The following is a 24,772-nucleotide window of genomic DNA, read 5'->3' as shown; positions in this document are numbered from 1 at the left end:
CTACCTTTAGTTGGGGATCAATACCTGGGCCTATTAACCCCGCAGTGCTCCTGAGGGGCTTCCAGGACTCTGGAGAAAGCCCTGGGGCAGAGGAGCACATTGTGGGACTCCCTTCAAGTGCGACTTGTCAGGCTGCCTAGAACTGTCCACCACAACAGAATGGACATCATAAGTGGCCCAAGAGGTGAGACTCAGGCCTGCATTTGTCAAGAGGGAAAAAAGCATCTTTCAAATGAAACTCCAGGGGCACATGAGTGGCTCAGTCAACTGAGTGTCTGACTCTTTTTTTTTTTTTTTTTTTTTTTAATTTCTTTTTTTTTTTATTTATTTTATTTTTTATGAAATTTATTGAAAAATTGGTTTCCATACAACACCCTGAGTGTCTGACTCTTGATTCTGACTCAGGTCACAATCCCAAGGTCATGGGATGGAGCCCTGAATCAGGCTCCACGCTAAGAGTGGAGCCTGCTTGGGATTCTCTCTCTCCTTCTGACCCTCTCCCCGCCGCGATCTCTCTCTAAAATTAAAAACAACAACAACAAAAAACAACAAATGAAACTCCAGAGACAACTGGTCATCTGATGACATAACAATTTCCAGTGCAATTTCATATAAACAGTTTTATTAGTGAAATACTTCATTGCATTAAGGGTAGAAATAAACATGTCAAGAATCACATGAAATGAACCACCTATTTAAGCTACATGAAGAGCATTCTGGTCAGTATTCTGTTTAATAGCCACAAGCAATTAATTCTAGTAATAATGCCCAGAGGGCCAAGTGTGAAGGTCACCTTTTGTAGAACTCCTATCTCAAGCAATTTAAATTAAAAAAAAACAAAAACAAAAAACAAAAAAACTAGCCTCCCTTAGGTAAAAACCCCAGTAGGGGTTAGTCATATAGTACTTGCTCCACTTGACCAGTGATCGTTCTAGAACATGAGGAAATAAAGTCCAGTAGGAAAAGCCTTGAGCTAAAAGTGGCAAAGCCCATTTCTTGTCCTGTGTTCAATTCCCAATTTTCTCTAAGAGAAGTGAGGTAACCTCTCTCTGGTTTCTCCCTAGTGAGTATCATAGTACAGGACACACACATTCTGGGATTATGACAATCACAAAGACTTTGGAGGCCTTTCCAGGATAATGGCTCCAAGAGAATAAGCATGAGTAATAGTTTGTTATTTTCAACCTAAGACCAAATAGGCACATAAGTTCTTAATCAATCTATAATCTTGACTGCAGTTTCTGGGTTTGTCACAGATTTTTCAGAAAGATAATATCAAATGTGATTTTAAGCCAAATAACTATTAGAACGTATGGAAGTAATATGTGTTTGATCTCCCCACATGTGTGGGATTCAGTTTAAAGTGTATATCAACTGTTACCATTCCTAGTATTGAAAAATTTCCTCCTCACAAGTGACTATATCCTGATAACAAGATGAACCGATAAATACACACTGGCTTGTATGTGGATAAGTAGGTGCATAAAAGAATAAGGTGTGCCAATTACATAGTTAAATATTGATAAATTTAAAAAATCTAGGTATTTGGTATTACTGACAATATTTTCAATTTAGTTTTTTACATTTTGGTGATTTAGAATATTTACAAAATATTTCTTAATTTATAGAGAAGCTGAAGGTTTAATGAACTGCCCCTTCAAGAAGGGAATATGTCACATGTTGCTTTAGTGTAGACAGAAGGAAATTGGGGCAAGTAATGGGATTTATTACCTCCACACAGGGATCAGAAGCTGTATTTGTGAAACCCATGGCTTTTTTCTTCATTTGCTTACATTGAAATCCAGTATTATACAGAAAATCCTGTAAGATGATTCAGTTGTTAAGAAATTTTATGTGCATTTTGCTGGATAACTACGTAGGTTTCTTAATCAAAAATGAATACTGAACTTCACTACTCAAAGAAAATGCTCTTAAACGGGCTTGGATTTTGTGACATACGACGGTTCCTATCCTCTGACTGACTTAGGTTGCATTGAAAGTCAAAAGGTCTTCTGAGAAGACGCTGCTTCTGGATCCCAAGGGACCTTTCTTTAAAGCATTTTCTGTACAATATTTTAAAACACCATCATTCATTCTGTCAGCAAAATGATTGTCACAGGAAGTGTAGGGCCCATTTTTCTCTATTCAGTGAGTGACAGTGACCCACAGAACACTGGAAGGGACCAAATGTGAGGAAAGAAAAACAACTTACAAAAACAATTTCAAAGTTCCCAAGAAAACTTCCCCAGAAGAAACGTTTTGTTAGTGCAGTCAGACTTCCCAAAATGTATGTGTAACTCAGGCTGTGGATGAATGGGTTTCCCATATTCATAAATAATTTTGCAAAGTTACTCAATAATATTGTAATTAATACAGTATCCTATTTGGCAAGGATGACTGGAGGAAAAAATCAGTTACTGATGATACCTCCCAGAAGCACCTTTTCACATCAAGATCATTCTGACTAAAAAAAACAACAAACTACCCACAAAAGTCATAACTAGCATTTCCTTCTACTCCATATGAAATATCTGTACTTGTCCTCACCAACATTATTTGTGCATTCTCTCGATTCACAAAAGTACAAGTAAAAAATCCACAGGTGCTTATCACTATCAATCAACTTGAGGGTTATTGCCCCACTGCCTACCTCACCCCACCCAACCCCTTCCCTGCTTGGTTCCCAGACAGTTTGAAAGTCAAAAGACTGAATTACTTTCTTGGAGGAATTATGAACTGAAGGTTAGCATATGAAATATAATTATGTAACTTTTTAAAAAGAGGAAACTAGATGCATTTTAGTGATGTACTGAATGAGGCTATTTTACCCTGGGTTCCGAACTTGTATTTACTTCTGTTTTGGGGGTGAAAGGAATGGAGGAATACAACGTAAAATAGTATTTATATATTTTGAGCACAAAGTTTGGTAAATGAAGCATACTTACTAAGGTTAGACCAAGGAACGTTAACAAGTGATGCAGACATATTTTAACCACAACGGTGGTCACAGAATTCTGGAGCTACCAGCACCCAACAACAACAAAAATTACTATACAAGAGTTTATTAAATACTTGCTAGACACATGAAAAACAAAACAATTTTATAAAGCCTAATGGCCAACCATGTCAGTCTGTTCTTTAACCTCCTGCCGGAATGCTCTCGTCGCTTGCCAGCACGGGGTCTCCTCCCTCCTCTCTGCAGCAGGCACCATGCCCATGAAGACGTGGATAGTTTCCTCACGTTGTGGTCCAGGTTAGGACAGCTCACACGGTTCCTTCCCCAAACTCGGGCCACAGTTAGGTTCGTATGAGGGGTGCTCTTTCATCTGCGGTTCCCTGAGATTCAGAAGAGAGGGGACAGCGAAGTCAGGTATTCACATCAGAAACTTCTCCCAGGAAGTGAAAAGTTGGGGGACAGGGTGGTGGAGGAAGATGGACGGAGGAGAGACTGACAGGAGGGCAGTCGTCACACTCTGCTTCCTTCTCTCTTGGCTTGCCTCTTCTTTCCCATTCAGCCCTGACCTTGAAGAAGCCTGCTCTGACCACCTGCACCCCCGATACCAGAGCAGTACCCTTCCCTGTATTGACCCAGACTATAACTCTCATCACACTACACTGAATTTGCTCCTTCCTGATTTGAAACCTACCAGAGAACAACGTCTCAGAGTAATGGGTGCTCAGTCATTGCCCACTTGCTGAATACACGAAAATGGTTCATTGTAGGAGCAGTGATAACATTTACACAGGCTTTCACCTGTGCTTATGAAAATCTCAGTGACTGTATAAAGTCAGACGGGAAGTGAGATCCATAGCTAGAAATGACAGAATAAATGCCTCACACCTAATTCCTGCTAACCTGATGGGCACAGGTTAAGAGAAATAGTGGAAGAATGTAGAACCTAGGGAAATCGGAGGTAATATGACTCATTTGGTTTCAACCTGTTTCATTTCCTACTTCACGTTTGCTTCAGACACATATTTGAAGCAGTTAGGAGCGGGGGGAGAAAGCAAAAAGGGAAGCTGCTGAGAATTTAAGAGAGGCTCTCACAGAAAAGACTCACTGAAGGCTGAGCTGGGTTGGCCTGCTGGTCACTTAGGGAGGCCAGCGTAACTCTGCTTATCCCATCCATTTGATGATGTTCCCTTCTCTCCAGGAAAATTACTACTCCCCTGAGCCAATCGTTTCTTATGCAGTGATGACTCAGTGACAGGTATCTTCTGATATATTATGGATTCTTTCCAAGCAGGTCGCTGGTTGCCTTGCTCTACAATCTTGGGATTGTTGCATCACATAATTAATGTTTATTGAGTTCTTACTGTAAGTGCTAACACTGGGCCAAATGCTTTCTGTCTACTGTCTCCTCTAATCCTCATGAAAAACCACTAAGGGAGGCTCTCTTATTATCCCACTTTACAGATGCAGAACTGAGGCACAGTTTCTAGGGTCACACAGCTATGAAGTGGCAGAACTGGGATTTGAATATAGGCAGTCTGACACACCAAAGCCCAGCTGTTTAGCTGCTAAATACTCCTCTCCTTTCAGGTTATTTTCAGAAACATTAAGCTTACTCACAGTGATTTCATGCCCGCCAAGAGAGCCCCAAATACTGGACAGTACCATTCCATTACTCCTCCTCCTCTGACACACTGCCCTTGCCTCTCATTTGGTTTAGTAGTAATATAACCATGAAATCACTGTGCCCAGCATAAAACCTCAGAATCCACCCTAATGAGCCAGCCAGTTGACAGCCCCTCAGTGAAGCACCGTTAGCTTCCTCCGGTAAGGTTACCCAGTAATAGAGAAGTTCCTCCAACCACTGCTCACCTCATCCATGGATCCCTGTCCTCTGCATGCAAGCCAGGTGAAGATCAAACCAAACAAAACACCCAGCGCCATGATAATGTAGGGTATGTTGGTGATGATCAGAGTAGTGTTTATCACAGACTTCAGTCGACTCGCAGTCTCTTTATCAATGAGAACACTCTGGAAGGCAAGAAAATAGTATCCCTTTGATTACTAAATATCCAGGGTGTAAAGTTTTTGCTGTATCTTCCTTCTAAATCATTAAACACGATTTGGGGAAGTTTCTCTGTCGCTAACCAGAAATACTGAAAATCCATTTATAAATTAGATAACCAGAGGGGGCATTTATTCATTACATCTTCCTTTTTTTTTTTTTTTTTCCTGAAGACATGTCTTACTTTCAAACTAGTAGTTTGAAATAGTAGGGAAAAAAGTATTCAGAAATAATGAGACAATACCATCTTTTGTATCAGACAACTCTAACTCGTCCTTTAAAATCCAACTCAGCATCACTTCCATCCAAAAGTTTTCTCTGGCTACCTCAGGCCTAGTTAAAGGTCCTTTTACTGCACTTCCATATCACTCCCTAAAATCCCCCATTGCTGCACACTCTGCCTTATAACCGTCTGTTTGGTCTCCTTGTGACTGTGAGGTTCCCAAAGGCAAGGTTTACATCTCGATCACCTCAACATTAGGAAAGCACTCTGCACGTAGTGGGTACTGAATTAATGTCAGTTGATTGAATGAATGAAACATTCCAACAATGGTATGTGGAAAGTATAATTAGTGTCTTGGCTAAATCTCTAGTAATCAAGACCAGAGGTCTCGATAGAAAGTGTTCAGGGATGTCTTGAGGCTCACCAGAGTTCCAGAGGGTGTTGATAACCAAGAAAATATTCTAGAATAACACTGGATGGATGCAGAACAAAGATATTATCTCCTTAAATTGTCATGGGTGGGGTGTCTGGAGAGCTTAATTTCATAAAAATTATGGCAACAAATGGGACGTGGGGCATAATTTAGGCTGAAACTGCACAGGACTGAGGCAGAGGATGGGCTTCTAGAGTTGGTACTTCCAATAACTGGCCAAGACCCATCAGAGTCAGAGTCTCCTTCTCTGGAAAAAGAAGGTGGGAGAGTAGGCTCCAATGTCACTTCAAAGTATAATGTTTTCTTTTTCTGGGATAAAGTCAAGTTCTTTCTAGGAGGCACCAAAAGTACAAAGTTTTACTCCATAATTCCCTGGATTCAATATGGTCTTTAACAAAAGAGCTAAGTAAAGCAAAAGTTGAGTTGGGGGCGGGGTGGGGGGGAGTTCAAATATGCTACAACTATGAACATAAGCTGGCAGTACAGGGTCCTTCCTCATTTTCAAAAAGCCCATTGGGGTGCCTGGGTAGTTCAGTCAGTTAAGCATCCGACTTCAGCTCAGGTCATGATCTTGGGGTTCGTGAGTTTGAGCCCTGCATCGGGCACCGTGCTGACAGCCTGGAGTCTGGAGATGCTTCAGATTCTGTGTCTCCCTCTCTGCCTCTCCCCTGCTCATGCTCTGTCTCTCTCTCTCTCAAAAATAAATAATAAAATATTGAAAATAAAAACAAAAATCCCTGCTTTCATGTCAGTTGATTGAATGAATGAAACATTCCAACAATGGTATGTGGAAAGTATAATTAGTGTCTTGGTTAAATCTCTACTAATCAAGACCAGAGGTCTCGATAGACCTCTCCACAAGCAGTAAGAGTGATGACCCTGGAGCAATTTCAAATAGATTCTATAAGTTGGTATATATTGCCTAAATTTTTCCTGTGAAACAATAAAAGCCTTGTCTTAGAATTGTAATCACAAACCCTTCAAAAATTTATAAATGTAGCTATCAAAGTAATGCCAAATGAAAAAAAAATAGGTTATAAAACTGTATCTGCAGTATGGTCTCAAGTATTTAATATCAAAACTAGAAAAGTACTAAGAGGCAATATAAGCAGATGTAAAGTGTACTTGTCTCTGAGGGACAGTTTATCAGTGATTCAGTTGTAAATATTTAAAAAAAATTTAAACTGAAGTAAAATTGACGTATAACAATATATTAGTTTTGGGTGTACAACAGAATGATTCAATATTTGTATGGTGATTCACTTTTAAAATATACATTTTTAGTTTTCCAAGAGCTCTGTAAAGAGCACATGTTAGTTTTACAAATTAGAAAACATTAAATTATTTTTTACAAAGTTCTTATCAGAGACAATTTTGCAATATACTGTTGAGTACAAAAAAGCAAAAACAGTGTCATTCTGACTCAGGTTTTGTGAAAGCTTCTTTAATTTTCCTTTTTCTTGCCAATCCCTGTTACCAAATTTCCTATACAGAACAAGATTTTTTAGGGGACAGAGAAAAATAATAAAAACTTAAAGATGCTGCTGTTCACGACAGACGTAAGCCAACCAAGAATTTATTGGAGAGGGAAAACCCCTGCATGTAACCTCTCAAACCTGGGTGGAAGAGAGAGGGAAACTGAGGAGATTTACCACAGTAAATGTATGTGATTCAGAAAAGAATTTATCACAGGTATCTTAAATAGGTGTTTTCTGAGTTTTCCGAATATGTTTTTATTTACAAAACTTCAATTTATACTTAATGTTTACTGATAAAAATTCCGTGGGTACAGTGTGAAAGAAATATTTCTTCAGGGAAACTCTCTTTGTTTGAACTAAGACGGGATCTGTGTTGGGGCGCCTGGGTGGCTCAGTCGGTTAAGCAGCTGACTTCCACTCAGGTCATGATCTCGAGGTTCATGAGTTCAAGCCCCGCGTCAGGCTCTGTGCTGACAGCTCAGAGCCTGGAGCCTGCTTCAGATTCTGTGTCTCCCTCTCTCTCTGCCCCTCCCCCACTTACGCTCTGTCTCTCTCTGTCTCAAAAATAGACACTAAAAAAAAAATAATAAATTTAAGATAGGATCTGTGTCCTATAACTCATGATATGTTTGGTCACCAGAAAGTAAAACAAAAACAACTTTGATGTTATAAAATATAAGGCAACCATAAATCACTGAAATGAATGAGAATGTATCATGTTTTATTCAATCATTTCTTTAATCACCTTACACAAAACCTTCATGTAATGTTGCCAATCATTTTAATTTTACTCTCTTTTCCTCCTCCTTTACTAATGAATGGTAAACTGATTACATTTTACAAACTGGCAGGGGTTCAAAGATGGAGAAGATGCAAAGAAAGGTTTAACTGGAAATCTGAGTGTTGGCTATTTTTTCTGCTTCAGCAGTGTCTGACATTGCTTCATTTACCTTTGCCTTTTGTTTCTTACATAACCAGCTTCCCAGAAGAGAGTTTTGCCCGATAATATTCTTGAGAAGGGAAATTTTTGTTCTGTCATTTTTAAATCTCAAACTTCATGTGAACATATAAAGAGAAATTTTCTGAGGACAAACAGGTTCTTAGAAATCACCTTTCCCCCTTTCTTACATCTTAAATTACATAGCTATAATAGTCGACATCATAATGGAAGTTTTCCAAGCTTCCACAAGTAAATCATACCCATGGCTCCCTCCCAGGACTTACCTCGTTGATATACATCACTGGGAAAACCATGGTTCTAATGCTTCCCGTTTCACTACAAAGACAAAAGGTGACAAATCAAAACCACAGCAAGATATCACCTCATACCTGTTCCAATGGCTATTATCAAAAGGCAAAGGGTAGTAATGTTGGTGGGGATGCGGATGAAAAGGAATCCACGTGCCCTGTTGATAGAATGTAAACTGGTGCAGCTGCTAGGGCAAACAGTAGAGAGATTGCTCAAAAAATTAAAAACAGAATTACAATACAATCCACCAATTCCACTTCTGGGTATTTAGCCAAAGAAAATGAATCCCTAACTCGAAAAGACATATGCACCCCTATATTCACTGTAGTATTTTTTTTCCAGTAGCAAAGATATGGAAGCAACCAAAGTGTCCATCGATGGACAATTAAATAAAGAAAACATGGTATATGCTCACACTGGAATACTATTCAGCCATAGAAAAGGATGCAATCTTGCCATTTGTGACAACATGAATGGACCCTCAGGGCACTACACTAAGTGAAACGAATCAGAGAAAGTCAAATACTATTTATTCTCCCTTTTGTGTGGAATCTAAAACAAATAAACAAAAAACCAAGCTTACACGCATAGAAAACAGACTGGTGGTTGCCAGAGTTGGGAGTTGGGGGGTTGGCGAAGTGGATGGAGTCAAAAGGTACAAACTTCCAGTTATACAATAAGTAAGTCACGGGATCTAATGTACAGCATGGCAACTATGGTTAATAATACCGTAATGCACAGTTGAAAGTTGCTAAGCAGAGTAGATCTTAAAAGTTCTCATCACAAGAAAAAAAATTTTGTACCAAGTATGATGACAGACGTTAACTAGACATTGTGGTGATCATTTTGCAATATATACAAATATAGAGTCATTATATACCTGAAGCTAATATGTTGTATGTCAGTTATACCTCAATTAAAAAAAGACAAAATATGAGATTATTTTACAGACATCCTCAGTGTGATAGCAAACTGGCCTGGAGAGATAAGTTTATATGAAAATTCTAGCACACTTATTTCATTAAATTTCCCAGAACTTATGAAGACTTCCTCGTTACTTTTGCAAACACTTATCAATCAGAAGTGAGATTCCAGTCTGTCAGTCTAACAATTCCAAGTGTTGCCTGTGTATGTAAAGTTGTTTTTTTTATATCAAAACTCAAGATAATAAAAGCAAATTCTCAAAAATCATTACTATTCTCCCAAGAGTTATCAGAGGCATGGCCACAGCCAGCAGAACAATGCTACCACTGAGAAACGCTACCATTTCTCAGAATGTTTTGTGACCAGACCACTAAGTATTGTCTTCACTAGAGCTCAGAGCACTCTACCAAGAACCAGCCCTACACCTGGTGTTTGGGGGACACTGTCTCATTTAATTCTTACAGTAATCCCATGCAGTAGGCATCACTGTCCCACGTGGAAGACATGGAAATTATGGCTCAGAGTCACTTGTCCAGGACCAACATGAGCAAAAGGTGAAGCCAGGATTGTAATTCCATTTTGATTCTAAGGCTCTAGATCTTAACTACTATACTAGACTACCTCAGAAATACACACGTGTGTATGTGTATGGCAAAATGCATTCGTGCAAACCACATTTGTGTTCTAGAACAATCTGTGACATATGGGGTTAAAGCTGGCAAATCCGATGGCGGAAATCAAGTTTTACAGATAGATAGATAAATGGAAAGAAAGAATAGATACATGATATATTATATATAGTTTTGCAATTTGTTTTTCATTAACATTAAGTCATATGCATTTTCTCATATCCAAAAAATGCCCATTGAAAGTTTGAGCAGGATATTATACTTAGTAATCCTAATTAAGTAGTGTTTTTTTAGATGGAATGTGGGGAGGAAAGGCTGGACTCGGGAGCCTATTTTAAGCTCGGGAGCCTGTGGCTGGTCCTGGGTGGGAGCAGTGGGAAGACAGGAAAGGAGGCAACTGGAGTCGTGGCAAGGGAAGGGCTGCATGGAGTGGGGAAGAACAGACTGTAGCCTTACTTCACCTCTCTGTGCCTTAGTTTCCTCATCTGTAAAACGGGGGTACTACACAGGGTTACTGTGAGGAATAAATGAGTTACTGGATGTAAAGTACTTAGAACAACATGTGATCCGTGAAAAGCACTCTGTACATCTTTGGTTAAATAAGTAAATTCCAAGACCAAGGCCTATGGAAATGCTGATTATAGGGGCGCCTGGATGGCTCAGTCGGTTGAGCATCCGACTTCAGCTCAGGTCATGATTTCACGGGGTCTGTGAGTTCGAGCTCCACACTGAGCTCGAGCTCGTTGCTGTCAGCACAGAGCCTGCTTCAGACCCTCTGGCCCCCTCTCTCTGCCCCTCCCCCGCTGACACTCTCTCTCAACCCCCCTTCCCCACACACACACAAATGCTGATTATGCCTCATCCCTGAAGGGCAGGAGTGAGCAGACTTAGAAAGTGGGCTGTCTCCTGGAGGAACCCCATCAGAAAGTCAGTACAGCACAACTATCCTTTGCCTCTGCAGAAAGAAGTGAAACTTACACAAAGTCGTCAAACTTTCTCACATAAACATTGATTTGGATCCTCTTGGCAGCTCTTAGAATAATTCCAGTCAACTGCAAATCAGAGACATGGAAAGAAAACATTAGGACTTATTAAAAACACATAGTTTTTCTCAGTAGAGCACCATTTCTACGTGCTGCTGATAACCAGGGGGACCACTGCCATGTTTGAGACAAGGGAAAACGGACCCCGGAACAGAATGAGAGCTGCGGATGGGGTTAGGTGCCTGGTAGACCAATGTTTCTGAAAGTTCAATCTGCATGTGAGTTCTTGGGGACCTTGTGAACATGCAGATTCTGATTCAGTAGGTCTGGAGTGAGGCCTGAGATTGGTCTTTCTAGCAAGCACCCAGGATGCTGCCACTTTGGATAGCAAAACCCTAGGTGACCCTGGCAGGAGGAAGGTGTGAGCCAGAGAGTGGTCCCTGGTGTGGTCAGGACAGCCCCCATCAAAGCTGGGAAAGCGGCGCCAGCAGCCGTCCCCCCACAGCAGTTTTGCCTCTGCATTGAGGTTACGGGACTGCGTCCAGCCCTTGGGGACAAGCACCTGCCCACAGTGCAGCTGGGGAGAAGGAACCGACTGAAGGTTAAGAGAGAAAAGGGGGGGGGGGGGAAATACCTGATCTTAGTCACAAAAAGATAAAACCACTGATTTCTCACACAGAAGAGTGAAATGCCCATACACTGTCATGTCAACGACTATTCTTGCTTTTTCTTTACTGTTCCATGTGTTCAAAATCTCAAGAAGGAAGGTATCTGGCCTTTCATTCAGTTCCTACTGTGAGAGGCTTTCTCATGGTTTTAGTTTTTCTCCTCTTTGAAAACAGGATTAAAGCATATGTATATCTAATGCCTTTTAAATTAATAATATCATGCAATAAACTCTCAAAAGTGCCTGTAGAAAGAGGCCTGCCAAAAGTCAGTGAAGCTAATACATACATTTAAATTTCAACCAAAACACTCCTTGGCAGTAAGCAGAAGAATGTCTTCAGCTTTGCTGATCTGTTCAGTAGTAGGAGAATGTATGTATATTCAGGCCCAGGGCTGGCAACAGAACATTGATGAGGCTACTTGGGTCCAATCTCAGTTGTTCCCGTGATGGGATTTTTACAGTTGCGTTTTTGTTAAAGCAGGTTTGCAAATATTTCTGCATATTAGAGCCACTGAGTTCAGCCTGTAAGGCCATGAGACTATGCATCTCAAGCACTGAGCTGAGTTTTCTCCATTTGAATATGTATATGAAAGGAAGACAGAATATTCACAGTGCTCCGGATGAAACTGATAAATACTGTGTAGAGAGAACAAAATGCATGCTTTTTACCAGGAAGACGTGGGTACTCACAGGATTAATGTCCACAAATGTCTCATGATAGTCCTTATTGGGATGCATGCCATCTATGGCAGAAACAAACCTCTCATCTGCTTGGTAGAAGTGTGGGAAAGATAAAATAATAGGTGCACCTGCATTTTAAGGAAAACAGAGACGAACGACATGGTTCTTAAAAGTCCAAGATGGATATAAAGTTCCTGACTACAAACCTGGTTCCTAAGGAGGGGGAAATTCTATACATAAGTAAATGTGGGTGGGGGAGAGGGGCAGGCTAAAATTCCATTCAACGCCTCCTAGTTTGGGATTTATACTTCATTTCCTAACATCTCATTTACCCTAACATTATTTTATCCCACAGTATATATTGAAGTCATGGCTAAATTATTTATTCTTCAGTATTTACTGAACCTATTAAATACAAAGGCTTCATACACACTCTTTTAATTAACATTTGCAGTAGCCCTATTAAGTTAAAACTATTATCTTCATTTTGCATTTGAGGACGGTGAGGTTCAGAGAAGTTACAAAACTGACCCAGGGACATCCAGCTGTCAGGTGATGAAGGCAGAATTCTAAATTAATGAGGAAATCTCATCTGAAAGCACTTATTGCTTGCTTTTCTGTTTTTCTTGGTTAACCTAAGACAGGCTTTCTTCTCCTGCATATGTTGATACAGACTTTTAAGACTTTGCCTGGTCATGCTGTCTGCCCAGCCTCTGACTAGATCAAGGTCTGACCACATGAAGACTCCATTTTTTTTCTTTTATTTATTTTTTCCTATTCATTTTAAGAATCAAATAGAGAATGTCCATAATGTCCAAAGCAATCTATAGAATCAATGCAACTCCTATCAAAATACCAATGGTACTTTTCACAGCACTAGAACAAATAATCCTAAAATGGGTATGAATCTACAAAAGACCCTGAGTAGCCCTAGCAATCTTGAGAAAGAAAAACAAAGCTGGAGGTATCACAGCCCCAGATTTCAAGATATACTACAAAGCTATATTAACCAAAACAGTATGGAACTGGCACAGAAACAGACACATAGATCAACAGAACAGAATAGGCCAGAAACAAACCCACATTTACATGGTCAATTAATCTATGACAAAGGAGGCAAGAACAGACAATGGGGAAAAGGCAATCTCTTTAATAAATCGTGTTGAGGAAACTGGACGGCTACGTGTAAAAAAATGAAACCAGACCACTTTCTTACACCATACACAAAATAAACTCAAAACAGATTAAGGAGCTAACTATGAGACCTGAAACCATAAAACTAGAAGAAAACATAGGCAGTAATGTCTTGGACATAGGCCTTAACAGCATATTTATAGATGTGTCTCCTCTGGTAAGGGAAACAAAAGCAAAAATAAACTATGGGGACTACACCAAAACAAAATCCTTTTGCACAGCAAAGAAAACCATCAACAAAACAAAGAGGAAACCTACTGACAAGGTATTTGCAAAGAATATATCCGGTTCGTATCCAAAATACATAAAGAATGCATATAAATCAACACCAAAAAACCAAATAACCTGTTGAAAAAATGGGCAGAGGACCTGAATAGACATCTCTCCAAAGAAGACATCTAGATAGCCAACAGACACATGAAAAGATGCTCAACATCACTAATCATCCGAGAAATGCAAACCAAAACCCCAAGGAGATATCACTTCACACCTGTTTCATTTACCCAAAGAAAATGAAAGTACTAATGTTAAAAAATAAATGCAATCCTATGATCACTGAAGCATCACTTACAACAGCCAAAGTATGGAAGCAACCTAGGCATCCATCAATAGAGCAATAGGTAAAGAAGATGTGTTATCTATATACAATGGAATATTACTAAGGCATAAAAAGAATGACATCTTGCCATTTGTGACAACATGGATGGACCTAGAGCATATTATGCTAAGTGAAATAAGTCAGACAGAGAAAGACAAATACCATATACTTCAACTGATTTGCAGTATCTAAAAATCAAAACAAATGAACAAACAAAAAAACCACAAACAGACTCATAAATAGAGAACAATTTGGTGGTTGCCAGAGGGTAGGTGGCTGGGAGAGTTGGGTGAAATAGGTGAAGGGGATTAAGAAGTACAAACTTCCAGTTATAAAATAAATAAGTCACAGAGACCAATTGTACAGCATAGGGATTATAGTCAATAATATTGTGATAACCTTGTATAGTGACAGACGGTGACTATACTTGTTGTGGGGAACATTAATGTACAGAATTGTCAAATGACTATGTTGTGCACCTGAAACTAATGTAATGCAGTATGTCATATATATTTCAATAAGATTTTTTTTTAAAAAAGGCACAAATAGGAAAACAAGTTACTAAAGGAAACCTACTGTAGATTATGCTATTGAAGAAGAGAGAGGGATCCAATAATTGCTGCCATGAAAACATATTTGGAGAAGTTAACTTATTGCCAAATAATTTAGATTTGCTTACATATCTACTAGCCATGGCTCAAGATACATATCATCTGTCACATCCATGTGTTTTGTTTAGGAAGAAACTGTTCATTAAACAGTTTCACAAAGCCATAATTTCCTTCTTTGTGACCTACAATGATCTTTAAAATGTATTTTCAAAGATTTATTAAGAATTCAGGAAGGGCCAGACACCGTCTTGGGTGTTTTGTATACATTATGTCTAACCTTCACTCAGCTTTCCAAGGAAGTTATCATCAACCCCATATTACAGATTAGAAGACTGAAGTCTAGAATCCTCCTTAATCACCTTGGCTAACATGCTAACAAACAGAATCTGAATCAAACCCAGATCTACTGACTCCAGAACACTCACTCATCCCACAATCCAAAATGTTGTCCGGGGGGATTCAAAACCCTTGAGGATAATTCTAGAGAGTTTAACTTTTCTGTCCACATCTGGGAATACATAAGACGCAAGAAAAATGGACTGTAGTTGTTGAGTGTTGCCAAGTAGAATCTTTGTTGACTCTAACATCAACTTCTTGAGGAAGCAGAATGTTAACGAAACAATGAGAAAAAATACACGTCTGCATTTGTGCCTTGAGCCAGAGGCACATGGACTAAGTGGGCAGGGCGCTATTTCAGGGCCATTCCCCCAGGAAGAAAGCAGGAGAGGGCAGAAGCAGGCACTTGTTCCCATTTGCCTTTGGTCTTATCTCCACTGTCCCCGCACAGTGGTTCCCAACTGCCTAGGCACCATCTTTATTAGAATCACCTGGAGCTCATGTTAAAAATACAGGTTCTGGGGCCTAGTATGTGGGCCCTGGGACTAGATTTTTAAGAACCCTCCAGATAATCCTCATGCAAGGCCAGGTTTTGAAGCCACTGCTCTATCAGACAAAGACAGCGAGGTATACTGCTGACTGAAGACTTACCCCAAAAGGAGATTTTTCAAGAAAATTACTTAAGAGGGGAAAAAATTAGCACATTACCTTATTTAGGAGATAAAGACAACTTTATTCAGGAGAAAGGGGTTACAAAATTTCTCCAAAGAAACTTTAAAGAGGAATTGTAGCCTAAGAAGTATCACAGTAGCAACAGGAGAAGTCCCTAAGTTCTAGTAGGGATTTTCTCAGAAATAAGAATTTTATAAAAATCATCTTCCCTGTCTGAGCTCTGGTTTCCACAATTATAAAAAGAGGCCTCTGGATGCCAATCTAGTAAGAATATTGTGAATAATTTTGCAACATATGATTGTTAAAGTCAGTTCTTAAGATGAAGAAAAGGCTTTTGTTAATATACCACTGATAATTCTGCTTCATTCATGGAAGGAAGTAGAATAGCTCAGACATTCAGAAACACTGGGAAATTTGCAGTCAGGGTATACAACTAACTCTGCTTTGAAATCATCACTAAATTTTTAACAAGATATGTACTTTCTCATTACCAAGTTCTCCACTTTTCTTTTTTAGCTTTGTTATCACCATAAAATCAGTTCGTGCTTTACATGTATTAACTAAATGTAAATATGTAAACTACTTAGAACAATGACTAGTGAACAGTGATTAGTGTAAGTGCTCAGTGAACATGAGCCATTATAACTATTAAGACTTCTAGGGGTGACTGGCTGGCTCAGTCGGTTAAGCATCTGACTTCAGCTCAGGTCATGATCTCACGGTTCATGAGTTTGAGTCCTGTGTTAGGCTCTGTGCTGACAGTTGGGAGCCTGGAGCCTGCTTCGGATTCTGTGTCTTTCTCTCTGACTTTCCGCTGCTCATGCTCCCTCTTTCTCTCTCTCTCTCTCTTAAAAATAAACATTAGAAAAAAAAAGACTTCTAAACTACTGCGCAGAAAGAACACAACAGGGCATTCTAGAAATACGAAGCATTACACAAGAGAAAGAAGAAGGGAACAGAGGAACTACAAAACTGCCAGAAAATAACGAACAAAATGCCAATAAGTCTATACTTAGCAATAATTACTTTAAATGTAAATGGACTAAACTCTTCAATTAAAAGACAGAGTGGCTGAATGGATAAAAATGTAAGACCCATCCATATGCTGCTTAAAGAGACTCACTTCAGATGCAAGGACACACACAGACTGAAAGTAAAGGGAAGGAAAAAGGTGTTCCATGCAACTGGAAATCAAAAGAAAGCTGGGGTAGCTATAATTACATCAGATAAAATAGACTTAAAAATTTTTTTTAATGTTTATTGATTTTTGAGAAAGACAGACACAGAGCATAAGTGGGGGAGGGGCAGAGAGAGAGAGGGAGATACAGAATCCGAAGAAGGCTCCAGGCTCTGAGCTGTCAGTACAGAGACCAATGCAGGGCTCAAACTCACAAACTGTGAGATCATGACCTGAGCCGAAATCAAGAGTCGACACTTAACTGACTGAGCCACCCAGGCATCCCTGCAGTGATCATTTTATAATACATACAAATATTGCATTGTTGCATTGTATACTGAAACTAATAAAATGTTATACATCAATTAAGCCTTAATTTAAAAAAAAAAACCCAAGCATTACAGAAAAGCCAGTATTTTTTTTTTACCATTCTATAGCCATATTGTGAAATACTAGTCTTGAAAAGCCAGAATCACTCTTTCGTTTGGGCTGACAACATTCTTTTTTTTTTTTTTTTTTTTAATTTTTTTTTTTTCAACGTTTATTTATTTTTGGGACAGAGAGAGACAGAGCATGAACGGGGGAGGGGCAGAGAGAGAGGGAGACACAGAATCAGAAACAGGCTCCAGGCTCCGAGCCATCAGCCCAGAGCCTGACGCGGGGCTTGAACTCACGGACCGCGAGATCGTGACCTGGCTGAAGTCGGACGCTTAACCGACTACGCCACCCAGGCGCCCCTAGGCTGACAACATTCTTTTATTGAAGAACACTAATCCTTCATTCTAGACATTCATAAGTATGTCCCTTCTCTGAGCTCTTACCATTCTTGCAGATGCTGATATTCAAAACTCCTGAGCCCAGGCAGTTTCCTTTAGGTATACAGAAGCCGGCATTGTCCGAGGTATTGGCCAGTACTTCTCCAGGCACCTTATACCGAAAAGCAGGCAGTCCCTGCACACTCTCAAAGTCACTGAAGGTTATATACACTGATCTGTTAGGAAGTAAGAATGAAAAGTCAGTGTGGGCTCTGGTCAGTGTAACTGGCCCCGAACCAGTGAGTTAACAACCGTTCTCAGGTACAACATGGTTAAAGCTTACAGGGTAAAGAGGTAAACGAAGCTACAAAAGAAAGTTTGAAAGGAACTCAACCCACTCAGTGCAGACGGTGAATCATAACGAAATTTGTTTAAGAGGTAGCAACTGTAGTAACAGCCAAACAAGGCCAAGAAAAAAAAAAATGTGTGGTAGGATATTAAGATGACATTTAGGATGGAGCCTCACATCGAAAGAAATAAAAGAGTCGTCTAGACCAGCATGGACACGTGCCAGCGTGGATGAAGCAGAAGCAAGGGCAGAGGCCAAGCAAAAGCAGAAAAGGTCACAAAGGGCTCGGCTGGGTAGATTTTGTAAGCACTTGAAAAGTGCCCCATTAGACAGATCTTTGATTTGAATGTATACTGATACCCATTTACCTCAAATAAAAATAGTGTCCATATTCTGGAATTCATGTCAATGTTTATTATTTCAGCCATTTATTTCAACGGAGTTCAACTTAATTTTGTCTTGAGTCCTTACTGAGCATCAGTGATCGCACATAATACTAACCACCCTTGTATTTGCATAGCGCCTGAGTGACAGAGCACTCTCACAGACACTGTCTCAAGTGGTCCTTCATCTGAAGCCCAAAGGAATGGCTTTCTGGGTCTGGCTTTTTCATCTTTGAACCAGAGGTGGGATATGTCTCGCAGGGTTTGGGACAACATGGGAGCTGCCTCCCAGTCACATCCCACCCCTATAGCATTTCCTAAATAAAATATTTTAGGCCAACGGAAAAATAGAGAAAGTATTATAATAAATACCTTTTACAACAAATACTAGTCAGGTAAATAAAAAATATATTATGGCTATAACTGCAGCTGTCTGTATAACACTCGTGATTCCAGTCCTCCTGATTCCAGTCCTCTGCAACCCCAGAGGTAGCCTCTGTCCTGAATTTGGGGTTCATCCCTCCCTTGCCGGTGTTCATCCTTTCACAAACGTGCACATTCATAAACAACATGTGGCATTGTCCGCTACTTTTATGTGTTCTATACACAGTACACTGTGTTCTTTTCCTGTAATTTGCTTTTTCATTCAACATCATTGAGATTTATAATATTGATATAATATCTCATTATTGAGATTTATAATATTACATAGTCTGATTCTTACATTTTAAATCTTACATGATATTACATCATATGAATACACAATTTGTTTATATTCTTTTTATAGAGACTTAGATTGCTTCCAATTTTTCACTACTAAGAGTGTGATGCAATGGACTTTTCTGTGTATGCCTCCTTACACGTCTATACAAGGGTTCTTCAGGCCAGTGAGCTTACGTAGGAGAACAGTGAAGCACCATGGAGTTTGCATGTCTTTGGCTTTACTAATAATTACCAAATGGCCCTTCAAAAGTGGTTATGCCAGATAAGAATGTGTTTCCTCTGTGCCAAATCTTTTAACAAGCCTCCTACTACCTTTCTAGTTTGTCTTATTTCACTCACTGCATTCAAATGCATTTTCTGTTCCTTCAGTCCTCCCACAAATATGTATGAACAAGGGCAGCCAGCTAGAGGGGGGCTGTGGTATTTCTGTGGGAGAGCTGGAAGGGTGGGAACCATGGCACAGGCAGCAGGGACAGACAGGTGGGGGTCAATACAAGAGCTATTTCTGAGAAGGCATCCCAGCACCTGGGAGCAGATTCAATGCAGGAGAGGAAGGAGATTTATAGTATCAACAATATTTCTGGCAGGGCTGGCTGGGTAGGTGGTGCAATTATGTAAGCTATGAAACACCACCAGAACAGCAACTCTTGATAATATTGAATCAACAGCATCAAATGCAGCTAGGTCACTTGGGAATTTGAGAAGTTTCATAAAAAGCCTGGCTTGGGTGAGTGGGGAGGATATGGAGACTATATGAGTCAGCCATTCATTTGGGTAGTTTGAGGGTGAAGGGTGGAGAAAGGGCAATGGTGATGGGGGGAATGGGAATCAGGGTGGAGGGCACGATGCCTTCTTCCCAAATAGGAGCCATAATCATGAAGGAGCAGGCGGAGAGAGAGAGAGAGAGAGAGAGAGAGAGAGAGAGAGAGAGCGCGCGCTTACGGGGCAAGTGAGAGCAGGAATGATCTAAGGGAAGGTGATAGCTAATACCTATAAACTCTGAAATAGGGACAGCAGTTTGATTTATTTATCTTCTATACAGAGGTTATCTGTTGACTGGAAGAAGACCAGGTCAAGTTTCATGCTTGACAGAGCATATCATAATAACTCAGAGCCATCACTTAACATTGTTTACTCTCTGACATGCCCTGGGATAAGTGCTCTACTAACTGTAACTCATTTGTCCTCATATCAACTCCTAAGGTAGACAACTATCCTTATTTTACCAACGAGGAAAGTGAGGCACAGAGTGGTTGAATAACTTTTCCAAGGTCACTGAGCTGTGAGTGTTGGAGCTGGTATTCAAACCAGCCAGTGCAGTCAGCCTCTGAAGCCTGTGAACCACTATACCACACTGTCTCTCAATATGCCATCAGCATTTATCACTGATTAAGCACAAATGGCCATGCCTGTTAAGGGTAGCTGCATATATTCCTCACATTTTGAGGGGTTTTGTAGTCAAATAACTTATTTATAAAGTCCTTACCTGCAAAAATCAGATGGGAAGACATAAAGAATTTCATCTTTGTTTATTAACGGGTGAAAAGAATCTCCGTCTGTTCCATTAATCATATTGCACTTGTCCGTTGTCCACCAGTCAAGTGACCTGGAATTGATACGCACAAGAAAGGGTCAAGATGATCAAATTTTTAAATTTTTTTAATGTTTATTTATTTTTGAGAGAGAGAGAGAGAGAGAGAGAGAGAGAGAGAGAGAGAGAGAGAGAGAATGAGCTGAGAAGGGGCAGAGAGAGAGGGAGACACAGAATCTGAAGTAGGCTCCAGGCTCAGAGCTGTCAGCATAGAGTTCGATGCGGGGCTTGACCCCATAAACTGTGAGATCATGACCTGAGCCAAAGTCCAGCACTTAACTGACTGAGCCACCCAGGTGCCCCAAGATGATCAAATTTGATTTGAGATTTTTTTCAGATGGTCAGGACTTTTCAAGCCTTAATTGGGAGCCAGCTACCCACAGAATCGTATTCATACACAGAAACAAGGGGGGGTGCTGGTTAGGGACTGGATCAAGAGGGGGAATAGTAGGCACCTGATCCCCAAATCAGTTCTGATAGAGGCAACATCCAGAAACATCCTCTTCCCTTTCTTCAAAAAAGAGTATCTGATGCAGAGGCTTAAAATACCCATTTTCTTAAAACATTGATTCAATTTAGCATGAACAATAGCCTTGTTCAGAGCTAGCTCACTGACAGGCGACCTCAGGACAGGTATGTTCAGCTCTTAAGGAAGGCATTAAGATGGCAGAGTAGTAGGAGCACCTTATAGTTGCCTCCTCCCTCAAACACAGCTAGATAAATACCAAATCATTGTGAACACCCAGGAAATCCATCTGAGACTGAGAGAACAAAGTGCACAACTATAGGGAGAAAAGAGGCCACACTGTGGAAGGTAGGAGGTGTGGAGATGTGATCTGGGGGAGAAAAGAATCACTGGTGCTGCGGAGGGGAGGGAGCCCTGATCAGAGAGAGAGAGAGAGAGGGAAAGAGAGGGAAAGAGAGGGAAAGAGAGAGAGAGAGAGAGAGAGAGAGAGAGAGAGAGAGAGAGAGAGAGAGACAACACAGCATGCAGGGCATTGCACAAGAAAAACACTTCCCCAAGACCATTGATGGGGAAAATGAGAGGGGCTGATAACTGCAAGATTTTATAAGCAGTGGAGCCCAAAGTCTGAAGTTTCAGAGGTCTGTGTCACCCCAGGGATGGAGACTGGTGGATGTAGAGGTACTCCTGTGGGGAAGGAAGGCAGAGGCCCGGGAACAGACAGTGTGCTCTGAGGACCCCCTGGGTCACACTGGGAGAGACAGTTCCCCTTCCTGGAGTGCACTTGGGAGAGGTGGCATTGCCTCTCCAGGGACAAAAGAGTCAGTGGGCTCCACTGAGCTGCCCCATTCATTAGCAGAGGAGCAGAGGTGCCTGCTGAGGGCAGATAACTGAGACACTGACTTTTTGCTGCGCTTTACCATAAACTCCAACCCCCATGCCTTCAATTGACTGCCCTTCTGGGACAAACCGGCACCCGCCACAGTACAGTGAGACCCTCTCCCAGAGGATTAGTGTGGGCCCATGCCACTCTGGGTCCCTAAAATTTGGAGTTTTGAAACCCAGCAGGCACACCAGAGCACTGTGCTGCCATGTGGGCAGATGGCTGGGACACAGACAGGGTGAATCAGGGATCTGAGGGAAGCCTGGGACAAATGGGGGAGAGATTGTTTGCTCTTCTGTGAGGGCTTCCTGAAGAGCAGCAGGCATGAACTCCCCTCTCCAGGGATGAGAGCTGGCTGATGCCATTTTTCACTGCACCCATCAGCACAGACAGACTTCAGAGAGAGGCACAATACCCACAGTAGAGACTTGAGCCTCTTACACTAAGCCCTGCTCCACTGCACTCTGCAGATGTTTTTTGTTTTGTTTTTTTTTTGTTTTGTGTTTTACTAGGACAAGTATCACTGAGAGCCAGAGCAACAGCAGGCTCCTCCCCCAGAAGACTAGCACAAACCCCTTGCATCCACCAGGTCTACTGATCACAGAGTGCTGCAAAGTTTCAGTCTAGGGGATATAGGATCTTGCCTCTTGACAAGCAGACCAAAATACACTAATTAAAACTTGCCACACAGTGGACAAGGTCCAAACATTCCCCATTCTGCAAGGAGAAATTCTGCAGAAGACTGATCTGAGGGAAAGAGCTGCCAAAACACAACAGCAGATAACACACAACATACACCGGAAACACTTTCTGAAGCATCAGGCACTAGGCAGAATAGAATGTCTTTTTCAACGTTCATTTATTTTTGGGACAGAGAGAGACAGAGCATGAACGGGGGAGGGGCAGAGAGAGAGGGAGACACAGAATCGGAAACAGGCTCCAGGCTCTGAGCCATCAGCCCAGAGCCTGATGCGGGGCTCGAACTCACGGACCGCGAGATCGTGACCTGGCTGAAGTCGGACGCTTAACCGACTGCGCCACCCAGGCGCCCCTAGAATGTCTTTTTAATATAGACATTACTTGAGCCAAATCATAAGAGACTCTTAAAAACTGAGAATAAACTGAGGATTGATGGGGGTGGGAGAGAGGGGAAAGTGGGTGATGGGCATTGAGGAGGGCACCTATTGGGATGAGCACCGGGTGTTGTATGGAAACCAATCTGACCTTAAAATTCATTAAAAAAAATAATACAGACATTACTGTCAGGAGTGGGAAACATAACAGGTTTTCCTAATACACAGAAGACAGACACCTAGACAAAATGCCAAGATGGAGGAATTCATCCCAAAAGAAAGAACAAGAAGTATAGAAAAGTATGAGAAAAGTATAGAAGATACCAGGGAGAGTTCCTTACCACAGAGATATAAGACCTAAAAACTAGTCAGGCTGAAATAAAAAATGCTATAACTGAGATGCAAAACCAACTGGATGTAATGACCACAAAGATGGAAGAAGCAGATTAAGTGAAATAGAGGACAAAGTTATAGAAAATAATGAAGCTGAAAAATATAGGGAAAGAAAAATATTGGATCACAAATGTAGACTTAGGGAATTCAGTGACTCCATAAAGCATAATAACATTTGTATCATATTAGTCTCAGAAGAAGAGAAGGGAAAGAGGGCAGAAGGTTTATTTGAGTGAATTATAGCCAAAAACTTCCCTCATTTGGGGAAGGAAACAGACATCCAAATCCAAAAGGTACAGAGAACTCCCATCAAAATCAACAAAAGCAGGCCAACACCAGGACACATCACAGTAAAATTTGCAAAATACGGAGATGAGCAAAAAATCCTGAAAGCAGTAAGGGAAAATAAATCCCTAACCTATAAGGGAAGACAAATAATGTTAGCAACAGATCTCTCCACAGAAACTTGGCAAGCCAGAAGGGAGTGGCATGATATATTCAATGTGCTGACTGGGAAAAATATGCAGCCAAGAATCCTTTATCCAGCAAGGCTGTCATTCAGAATAGAAGGACAGATAAAGAGTTTCTCAGACAAACAAAAACTAAAGAAGTTCATGACCACTAAACCAGCCCTGCAATAAATAGTAAAGGGGACTCATTGAGTAGGAAAGAAAGGCCAAAAGCAACAAAGACTAGAAAGGAACAGAGAAAATCTCTAGCAACAGTGACTTTAGAGGTAAGACAATGGTACTAAATTCTTATTTATCAATAATTACTCTGAATGTAAGTGGACTAAATGTTCCAATCAAAAGACATGGGCATCAATGGATTAAAAAAACAGAAACAAAAAACAAAAAAAACCCAAGACCCATCTAAATGCTTCCTACGAGAGACTAAGTTTAGACATAAAGACACCTCCAGATTGAAAGTGAGTGAATAAAAAACCAGTTATCATGCTAATGGATGTCCAAAGAAAGCCAGAGTAGCCATACTTGTATCAGACCAACTAGATTTTAAACCAAAGAGTGTAACAAGAAATGAAGAAGGACACTATATCATAATAAAGGGGCCTACCCAACAAGAAGATCTAACAATCGTAAATATTTATGCCCCAACTTGGAAATATGCAAATATATACATCAATTAAAAAAAACACAAAGAAACTCATTGATAACAGTACAATAATGGTAGGGAATTTTTAATACCCCACTTACAGCAGGGACAGATCATCTAAGCAGAAAATCAACAAGGAAACAATGGCTTTGAGTGACACAACAGATGGACTT

The 24,772-nt window shown here is 40.6% G+C and overlaps 1 protein-coding gene across 1 annotated transcript in view; it reads right to left on the bottom strand.

Annotated features, from left to right (window-relative positions):
- Positions 1 to 605: 605 nt before the first annotated feature.
- Positions 606 to 24,772, bottom strand: part of SCARB2 (scavenger receptor class B member 2) — a 77,409-nt gene continuing 53,242 nt past the window's right edge. Inside the window, exons 6-12 of the mRNA XM_047855895.1 lie at positions 20,570 to 20,689; positions 17,695 to 17,864; positions 12,295 to 12,413; positions 10,933 to 11,006; positions 8,377 to 8,428; positions 4,826 to 4,984; positions 606 to 3,336 (exon numbers count right to left, since the gene is read on the bottom strand). Coding sequence (XP_047711851.1) covers positions 3,298 to 3,336; positions 4,826 to 4,984; positions 8,377 to 8,428; positions 10,933 to 11,006; positions 12,295 to 12,413; positions 17,695 to 17,864; positions 20,570 to 20,689 — 733 coding nt within the window. The 3' untranslated portion in view covers positions 606 to 3,297. The remainder of the gene's footprint in view (positions 3,337 to 4,825; positions 4,985 to 8,376; positions 8,429 to 10,932; positions 11,007 to 12,294; positions 12,414 to 17,694; positions 17,865 to 20,569; positions 20,690 to 24,772) is intronic.

Source organism: Prionailurus viverrinus, chromosome B1 (genome assembly GCF_022837055.1).
Source record: "Prionailurus viverrinus isolate Anna chromosome B1, UM_Priviv_1.0, whole genome shotgun sequence".
In the NCBI taxonomy this organism is placed as follows: domain Eukaryota; kingdom Metazoa; phylum Chordata; class Mammalia; order Carnivora; family Felidae; genus Prionailurus; species Prionailurus viverrinus.
Note: the sequence above shows the minus strand (reverse complement) of the source record. Positions and strands in the feature narration are given on the sequence as shown.